Source organism: Penaeus monodon, chromosome 17 (assembly GCF_015228065.2).
Source record: "Penaeus monodon isolate SGIC_2016 chromosome 17, NSTDA_Pmon_1, whole genome shotgun sequence".
Lineage (NCBI taxonomy): Eukaryota > Metazoa > Arthropoda > Malacostraca > Decapoda > Penaeidae > Penaeus > Penaeus monodon.
Window position 1 is genome coordinate 17,714,037 of NC_051402.1, and position 10,000 is coordinate 17,724,036.

Genomic DNA, 10,000 nt, shown 5'->3' on the forward strand with positions numbered 1-10,000 from the left:
CAACACACACAACACACACGCACACACACGCACTTCCCTCCATGCGGTAAACACACATCCTCCATGCGGTGAACATGGCCAAGCCAACGTAGCGTGCGTTGTCTGAGGAGAGTGAACATACAGTGGATGCTTGTGAATGAAGGTTTGACATGATTACCTTGCCTAGGATTCCCAGGGCTCGGCGAATGCTTTGCGGGGAAGGGGTTGGCTCGCCCCTCTAGTATATGTAGTCCATGATTCGCTGCCGTACAGCAGTGTACTGATGACACAGGCACTGTACACTGTTATTTTGGTCTTTACTTACAATTTGAGGTTTGTCCACACTCTACTTTTGAGGCGGGCGAATTTTTGCCTCAAGAGAGAGGTTGTCGGTTATGGTGGATCCAAAGTAGGTGAAGTTGTCAACGACATCAAGTTTATAAGTAGTACTTCATTGTCTTCTCCCAGGCTTTGTCTTTTTCAGGCTGATGGTGAACCCTAAATCCTTGCAGGCCAGTGAGAAGTGGTCGATCAGTGTCTGCAGTTCCTGCTGGGTGTGTGTCACAACTCCTGCGTCATCAACAGACATCATGTCTCTGGTGAGAACTTTGAGTACCTTTGTCTTGGCTCTGAGGCGGGCAAGTTGAAAAAGCCGCCATTGATCTGTACCAGGTAATCCCCTTCAGCGAAGTCCCCAAAGATATGCTTTAGGAGGACAACGAAGAATATCCCAAAGTGTATAGGGGCAAGGATGCAACCTTGCTTGACATCACTGTAGATGCTGAAGGGATCAGAGAAAACTACCATTGAACTGTACTGTCCCGTTCATGTCGTGTGGAATGACTGATGCTCTACAGCTATGGTGGGCAAAAATTTTGGGGGGGAATTTGAACGGGCCGTCTTGCGAGAGGTCGAAAGCTTGTTGGGGGTTTTGTATTCTCCTGGAGTGGCGAAGGGAAAAGGACCCAAGTATACATTTTGAACTTTTAGTCGGAAGCCATAAGTGACCGGGGAAAAAACCCGTTTGCCAGCATCTGGGGCGGTTCAGAATGCCCTTTGGAAATCTTGCCCATATACTGCGAAGGGGGAGCTCTGTAATTGCTGCAAAACCTTCCTTCGCCCTTTTTCTTGTAGAGGGTTATGATTTTGGCGTCCTTCATGCCATGTGGTGCAACCCCTTTTTGCCAGCCCTACAGAGAACTTCATGCAATGGAAACAGAAGGGTAGTCTTGCAGAGTTTGATCAGGTCTGGAGAAATACCGTCGCTGCCTGGGGCTTTACCTTTTAATATCCTTGGGTGACCCCTTTTATCTGCAAGGGGAGTGCGTTGGTCGAAACAGGGGTTATCTGGTAGTCTTTGCTCAAAACCCAAAATATATATATATAATTATATTATATAAAATATAATAATATATAAAATATAATACACACAACACACACACCCCACACACACACACACACACACACACACACACACACACACACACACAAACACACAAACCCCCACACCACATATTATACACACACACATAACACACCAATAAAACACACCTAAAACAACATACATAAATACATACAACATAAATTAAAAATACATACAACACCAAAAACACACCACAAAAACACACACACACACACCACACACACACACCACACACACCACACACCACAACCCAAAAAACACAAAAAATGAGATTTATATTGACATTATCTTGCTTTTCATGAGAGACAACAAAGCGTCGTATGTACATCCGCAATTATATTTAGTGTTAGAGCATTTCTCTGCAAAACCCCTTATGGGTGGCGATCAACACAACTGACGAATTTGGAAGTGGTGAACAATTCTTACCATTTAAACAGAGACTCCAAGATCAAAGGCTCTTAAAACAATGCGTCTCGGGAAGGCCTATTGTCAGTACCTTCGGTCATGCTTTTCTCGAACACCAACAGCTGCTTATATAGGGTGATATTCACTTGTTTCTGAGTCAGTGTAGAGGGAAAGCCTCGAAGTCACTGGTCCTCTCTCCTGCTGATCTGTGTCGAGTCCAGCGAAAGAGTTGCGGTCCGACTGGTAAGTGAGGTTTTAAGAACCAGGCGGTTGTAACGTGTCTGAAAAGAGTTTAACCTGTAGAAATTTTGTGTTCTTTTCGTATGGCGGTTCTGAGAGTTTTTATTTGCTCATCGGTTTATACATTATTAATCAAACTCCAAAGTTCGGCAGTTCTTTACGAGTAGAACTAATTGATTCGAGAGTATTGATAAAGCAGTAGTTAAACGAACGTAGAAACAAACCTGTTTTTTTTTCTTTCTAAACCATCGAAATCATAATCAAGTTATTAATATAACTTGATTATGAAGGTCCAAAATGCTTCATGATTATAGATGTTGATGTTGTTTGGAAACAAATTCTCCCTTAAAGTTAACTCCTCTCCCTCTATCAACAGATGCAGTTAGCTGTCCTGGTGTCCCTGCTAGTGGCAGTTCCGGCCTCTGTCACGACTTCCGAAAACACGACTGAAATACCGTCGTTTATTCTTCCCCCCCCTGGGGATTCCCTCACAGGAGACCAAAGCTTATCTAAACGCACCCTATCGTTCAGTTCTTGCACAGGCGTCTACGACCGCGAACTTTTCGGAAGGCTCGACCGGATGTGCGAAGACTGCTACAACCTCTACCGCGACGTTGGAGTGGCGGTCCAATGCAGGTAGGTTATTCTTAGTCTTCAATAAAAAGGTCAATAATCAGTTTGTGTAACTGTGATTATTTGTAACGGCCAGCCAAGGTCAAATGTGATAGTATGCTGCGGCTCATCCGAGCCTGTAAGTATTTAAGGATAAGTGTTTTGACAAAACACACTTCGTGCTCTGCAGAAGTTATCTTTCAGTAGTTTGATCTTTTCCTTTTTGTACTATAATACCTTCTATTTAGATTTCAATGATCTGAGTAAAACCAGCTCAGTTACCCTTTTCTCTTGTGTTCTATTTTTATTCCTTCTTTACCTGTCTACAAGGTTACATAGAAGCCTTGTCCTTTACAGGAGTAATTGTTTCCACAACGAGGTGTTCCTCCACTGTGTGTACTACCTGTACCGTAGCCCTCGCCAAAGGAGCCAGTACCAGAACGCCCTACAGAGGTTCGGCAAGTAGGCTAGGCTTTCTGCGGGATTTATGTATTCTGCGGGAATGACCAGACTCTAGGTTCACGTTCAGTTGCTTTTGTGTCCTAAGTTATAAGCCGAGATCATACTGACGTCGAGGTGTTTCATATGCAATGTCTTCATAAAATATAAAATATAAAAGATTTTTTTCTCTCAAAAATCCTATTGATATATAATATAACTAAATGAACTATATTTCACTACACTTGCTGGGTCTCACTTTTGTACGTCTGGCAGCAACTTCGATGTAAACATAGGGTAAATAATATTTTTATGAATGAGGCGAAAACCCTAGGTTGGTTGTAAGAGTGTGATTAATAGAATATAAATAACCAATGAGTGTATTGATATCCATCGTTTCATGATATAAATATCGACTTTAGTTTAAATAAAAATGCATTCCGTAGCTACACCATCTGGTAGTGACTTAATTTTTTTTTTTTTTGATGATGGTACATAAGAGACATACTACGTTTTTTTCTTCATTATAGAATATTAACTGAACGCAAAGCCGCAGGAGGGCTATAGTGAATATTAATTCCTTTATCAGTGTGTGTGTGTGTGTGTGTGTGTGTGTGTGTGTGTGTGTGTGTGTGTGTGTGTGTGTGTGTGTGTGTGTGTGTGTGTGTGTGTGTGTGTGTGTGTGTGTGTGTGTGTGTGTGTAGCGTAAATGGAAATGCAAAATTAAAATTTGGTGAAGAGTTACGAAACAGTAACTGTGTTCAAATCTAATAATAGTTTTCGTTATTATCATTCCTTATTTTTTTTTGCGTTTCTGAGGATACGCATCCACATTTGAACAGCTGAGCGAGAAAATTCAGTTTTGCCTGTTTCAATACGAGCAAGTACCGGGTGGACGGGTTCCAAGGAGGGTGAATATCAAAAGGCAAAGACTCCCAATACATACGTGCAAAATATATGATAGTGAAATATGTATATACAGTGTACATATGTATATATATATATATATATATATATATATATATATATATATATATATATATATATATATATATATATATATATATATATATATATATATGTTAAACACACACACACACACACACACACACACACACACACACACACACACACACACACACACACACACACACACACACACACAAACACACACACATGTATATGTGTGTGTAAGTGTGTGTATTAACTTGATATGTTTACAAACTAACAAAGTGACGAGTATTTTCTCTTCGTCAGATCTGAACAATGATTCAGGAAACAGAAAACATGGTAGAACATTATCAGAACACAAAACCGTATTAGAGCTACAGTGAATACATGGATGCCCCATCGGTGTGTGTATGTGCGTACGTGTGGAGAAACTAAAGTTGTTAAACACTTTATTTAGAATCATTAGAGTTATATGAATACATATTTTGAATCCCTTCTCACGCAAAATATCATAGCATGTAGCTGTCAACTGAATATATATATATATATATATATATATAATATATTATATATAATATATATATATAATATATATATATATTATATATACTATATATAATATATGTGTATGTAATCATATATTATTATATATATATATATATATATATATATTATGATGTGTATATGTATATATGTATAATACTATAAAATGTATATGTATATATATTATATATATACATATATATTACAGCCACAGTAAAAAATGAAAGTATATCGTGATGTTTCGCACTCTTCACGAGTTCCTCTATTTTCTTTATCTATATTTCTTACTGTGGCTGTTTTCCTTTTCATCTTTGTATAGCGTTATTGTGTTTGTGTTTGTGTCATATATATATATATATATATATATATATATATATATATATATATATATATATATATATATATGTATGTATGTATACATACTGAGGGGGCATCAGTGATTGAAAGAATGCTTGTTAAATTTGAAGATATTTTTAATCCTTTTTTTAATGTAGAAATAGTCATACTTATAACAGGAACAATCTACCGATACTCAAAACTTTGTCTAATCCTCGGGACAGAAGTGACATGTTTATGTAAAGTCCCGGTTTCCTCAGCAATACTTCCCATTCCTCTTAGCATGATCTATTAGCTGTTGGATGGTTCTCTAATCGGCCGTTTCCCAAACATCGGCAATATTCGGACGAACATTTTTAACGGGATTGAGCCACATGCCTTGCTTAGCCACGGAACGGCCTCTGTAAGGGTTATCTATGTCTTCGCCCTAGTGTGCGGGGCAGTAGGAGCCGACGAGACCTAAGCCTCCGGCCTCCTGTTTCGGCACAGAGGAATTGTTACTGACGTATGTCTTGTGCGGTAACATACTTGGTAGCGTCTGTCATCAATCAGGTATGCGAATACAAAGTCTTTTGCCCAAAGAATACATAAAGAAAATGTAGATAACGATTCAAAATCGTATAATGCATAAAACGTAAAACTGAATCATCAGATTAAATTAAATTTATTACTAAAAGAGGAAACGTTAAAATAATTAAATTACGAAACTTTACTACGCTTTATCAATTATATTATTCCATCGAAGTAAGTATATTCATATTTTTAAAGCCAAATCAATTAATGAACTAGTTATACTTCTATTATTAGTTTTATATTTTGTTTATCTTCATTTCCATCATTGATTCATAATGTAGTTCTTGTAGTTTTTCATTGTCATTTCAAGTCTTCAGCTACATTTACTGTCGGAAAACAAAACCTAAGGCAAAACTCAAAACTATTTTTAAAATTCAACCAGTAACACAAGAAAATGAGATAAAACTTCTGATAAAAATAAAAGCACAACACATACACACGTAAAAGGGGGCAATCTTAAATAAAGCGAACAAATACAATACCTGTAATAATGCAAGCTCACTGTAAGAATACATAATACGTACGTGAAAGAAAAAAAGCACAAATAAGAATAGCAAGATCTGGCAATTACGGCACCCTAAGAAAGATACACATAAAATACTAAGAAGATTAAAAGAAAGGAACATATATACAAGCATTTAAATAACGATATCCGTGTGCTAGCTGAGGTGTCTGGCGCCAAATGCCCGTTGAAGGTTTCCCCACGGCTTTGTACGTCGCCATCTTGGGCGCCATCTTGGAATAACCGTATCTACGAGGGCGACCTCCTGACGTCATCCTTCGCAGGCCTCAAGTGGGACATCGGGACGTCGTTATTTCGGATATCTTGGGCCAAATCTCGTAATCTAAAATGTCCAGGGCATTTCCATCGTCCTTTTGCTGCGCCTTCGTTAGGTGGTTCCATCTGTACCGCCTCCACCAGTGCCTCCGTCAGTACCCTCGCGCCTTGGTCCGAACTTGTTATTTTGGTTGCGGGGACTTTTTATGGGTGTATTGGATGATGCTGAGCGGGTGTGGGCCGCCGAAAGAGGCAGTAAGAGCGGCAGCTCATTACACCTCCTGGTGGTTTTGGTCATGGAACCACTTTGTATAAACAGCCCTAGACGCGTGCATAGGGCAGTTCATATTACACGAATAAGATTGTTTCTGGAAAGGGCCAAGGCATTGCAGCGTACTGATGAGAGGATTTTTTTTCTAATAATTCGATACATTTGTCGAAACTGAATCTCCCCCGTTCCGGCGAGTTCACCATCATGCAGGAAGGTCCGGCCCCACATACTACAGGTCACGTGGCCACTCCGTTTCTTAGTATTTCGTCTCTCATATCTGAAAAGTAAATATCGATAGAGAACCACAAAATGAAATATGACGTATAAGGCACTATTATGCATAAACATATATTTATATCACGATTTGAACTGAATTCATTTGTGAACAACTTGAAAAAGGTTAATAATATTTACACCCTTTATCTGTCCTTATTACTCTGCCCCAGTAATCTAGATCTTTCTCCACATATTGCTGGGTAAACTGGAGATGACATTGGCGATGCCGTTTGCTCCACCTCTCTTTGATGACGTTCTGTGATGAATTCCATCTCGACGTAGCGGCTTTCTTCACCGTGCGACCTATGGTGTGAGGTGTGAGGCAACCAACACGACTACCCTCTGTTGCTGCCAAACCATATTTTCTCTGGAAAATGTACAAATAAAGCACTGTAATTGTTGTTTCTCGAGTTTTCCTCCTTGAGCTTCGAACGCTTCGAATCAGTGAGTGGCGAACAAGCCAGGAGACCGTACTTATTTTGCTGATTTTTTATCGTGTATTTTTATAATGTAAAGTCTATTTAATGGTGGATGGGAACATAAATGTTTCACTTTTTGCGCATTTATTCATTTTATTTACTGGCTGGAACTTTTTTTTATAATTTATTTTCATAACGAACCTTTCCCCTTATTTTACTATCAGTTTTATATCTTTTAAAAACTTACTTAAATTTTATTATCTCATAATAATATCTTATATTTGTTTATCTGAATCTTTTTCGTTTTTTTTACTTGGACCTGCTTTCACCTTCTATCGTTCTCTATTGGAGTCCAGAGTACCTCGGTATCCCGTGTGACGTTTTGGTTGGGTTGGGACCACACATTACCGTTGTCAATATTTTCTGTCGAAATGTACTAAGATGTTTAATGTTTTTCTGAGTTTTTCTTGAGCTTCACTAGTGGTGAAAGCCGAGACCGTTATTATTGTGATTTTTATCGTGTATTTTTATAGTGATAAGTCTATTTAATGGTGTTTGGAACTATATTTGTTTCACTTTTGCGCATATTCATTTTACTACTGCTGAATTTCTTTTTTATTTTTTTGCGAACGACCTTTCCCCTTTTCAACTCATTTACGTTATCAAGTTTAAACTTTTAGGGAATATACTTTTATCTTAAATTTTGTAACCACTAAATTAATTTTAGATGTGTTGTTATAACTGATTTTTTTCGTTTTTTTACGTGAATGCTGCCACTTTGATACCTTATTTACACATTCTATAATTAAGTTCTCAAGAGTACCACCGTCATTTTTTAAAGACCGTTCCTTCAGGACGAAGTTTCGTGTGTTTTATTTATTATTTATATTTATACTTACCAGTGGTGCTTTGTTTTTGTCTTTTACCCATTTACTAAAGAAGTCAAGAACATCATAACCAGACCCTATTTCTAAGGGATATGTACCTCCTCACATATCTCCTCACAGCCCTAAGATGCCATCCGCCGCTTGGGTGGATGATTTCGGGCTTCCCCTTTACAGAAAGCCTTACACTGGTACCGAGAGCTGTAGGTCTTCATGAATTTTAACTATGTTGGTGAAGGTCATCCTAACCTTAGGCGGTCTTTCGCGAAACGCTGGAATGAGGGCGGCCGTTCAGGTGCCCTCCTCCCTCCTTTTCCACTTATATATCATCCACTGGGAGATATCCAGTTCTCTGGATATTTCATTTGTAGTGGGACTATTCGCCCACTCCCTGTCCTACCACGGTACCCTCATTTTTATTAACATGAATTACACTTATCCTAGATGGTGGAAATGTATTGTACGTACACGCACGTGGGCTTAGCTACGTACATGCTAAGACATTCATTGCCACTCTCGTGCCCAGTAATTTTTGTGGACATTGTCTCACCAGGAGGATAGTGTCGCATATAATTAATTGTGATTATGGCCAGTTTTAGCAACATAACTGGATGGCGTCTGCTAGTGACGTCATGCTAGTGGTTTGCTATGTTGTCATTTATGGATAAACCGTGACAATACAGCCATTCACTGTTATCCGTGTGGTCGAGACAATAGCCAATATACTCTGGCTAGAGGGCGCAGATACTCCCGTTTAATTTGGGAGTACCGGCAGATTTGGTCTCCTTACCGCTCGGAACCTGCTGCTTTTTATCCCGCAACATAAGGTCACGGTCAGTATTATGTACTTTACTTGGAACTCACCACTGTATATATTTGAAGCTTTAGTGACTATTGCAGGGGTGGTGAACAAGTAAGCTAGGTGCTAAGACTAAAATAAACAGGCAAGCAGCATATTGGTGTTCATCGGCTAGTTAGTGATGACAGTTCAATGTAAATTACTGTGGGTTTGTCAGGAGAAAATAAAAGTTGAGTGGAATCCCCCAGGCTCCTTCTCAACTCGCAGTCTCCAACTAATTAGGAGGAACTATCTCTGCCGCTTTTAAAACAGTTACACTGTAATACGCCAGACATATTATTTGGTGAAACCAGTAATCAGTAGAACTGAAGGTGTTTTCACCAGATATCCACTGCCCTGCTGCCGACAGTTTCACCGCAACCCTGGTATAGGGAGCTAATAGGGTGCTATCCTTGTTCAAGGGAACCCTAGGGTGCAGTTTATTGTCTTACCCAGGACAATGAAGATGATTAGCTATGTAAATATATAAGCGAAGGAATAGTGAAGTATAACTCAAATCTAATCCTTTCACGTATTAATATTAACTGAACTTATCTCTCGTATGCGAGTGCCGTGACCTGGTCTCCCCCGCTCATCCCGCTTTGGCCGCTACCATTTACAGGTACGCGTGGATTGTCAGGTGGTACTTGCATCAGGTTAATTAAGGTATAAGGAAAGTGCAGATCAGGTCTCCAAGGGACAAGTGACCTGGAATTGTCCAAGTATTAGGTATAACTTAGCAGTTACTGAGTTATTTTATACACTGGGAGAGAAATCCCTTTCCCTCATACCTATAATGCGGTCTCTATTTGCGATTTTAGCTTGTCTTGAGCCCATCTTGTAATAAGTGTCAGCTTGGCAGCCTTGTTTTCACCTCGGATTTTTCATGTCATTATGACGTATACCCAATACCATTTATGAGAATTAGCTGAGAAATAAATATTTATGCGTATTCATCGGCAAAAAAAAAAAACAAATATACAATTTCCTTGTTTTTATTTTCTAGATGGTTCCTCTTTCTGCAAATTACTCAA

General features: G+C 39.0%; 1 protein-coding gene across 1 annotated transcript in view; it reads left to right on the plus strand.

Moving 5' to 3' along the window:
- LOC119583904 (crustacean hyperglycemic hormone 6-like) overlaps positions 1–3,300 on the plus strand; it is a 7,716-nt gene extending 4,416 nt beyond the window's left edge. Inside the window, exons 2-3 of the mRNA XM_037932621.1 lie at positions 2,424–2,683; positions 3,017–3,300. Coding sequence (XP_037788549.1) covers positions 2,424–2,683; positions 3,017–3,125 — 369 coding nt within the window. The 3' untranslated portion in view covers positions 3,126–3,300. The remainder of the gene's footprint in view (positions 1–2,423; positions 2,684–3,016) is intronic.
- The last annotated feature ends 6,700 nt before the right edge of the window (positions 3,301–10,000 follow it).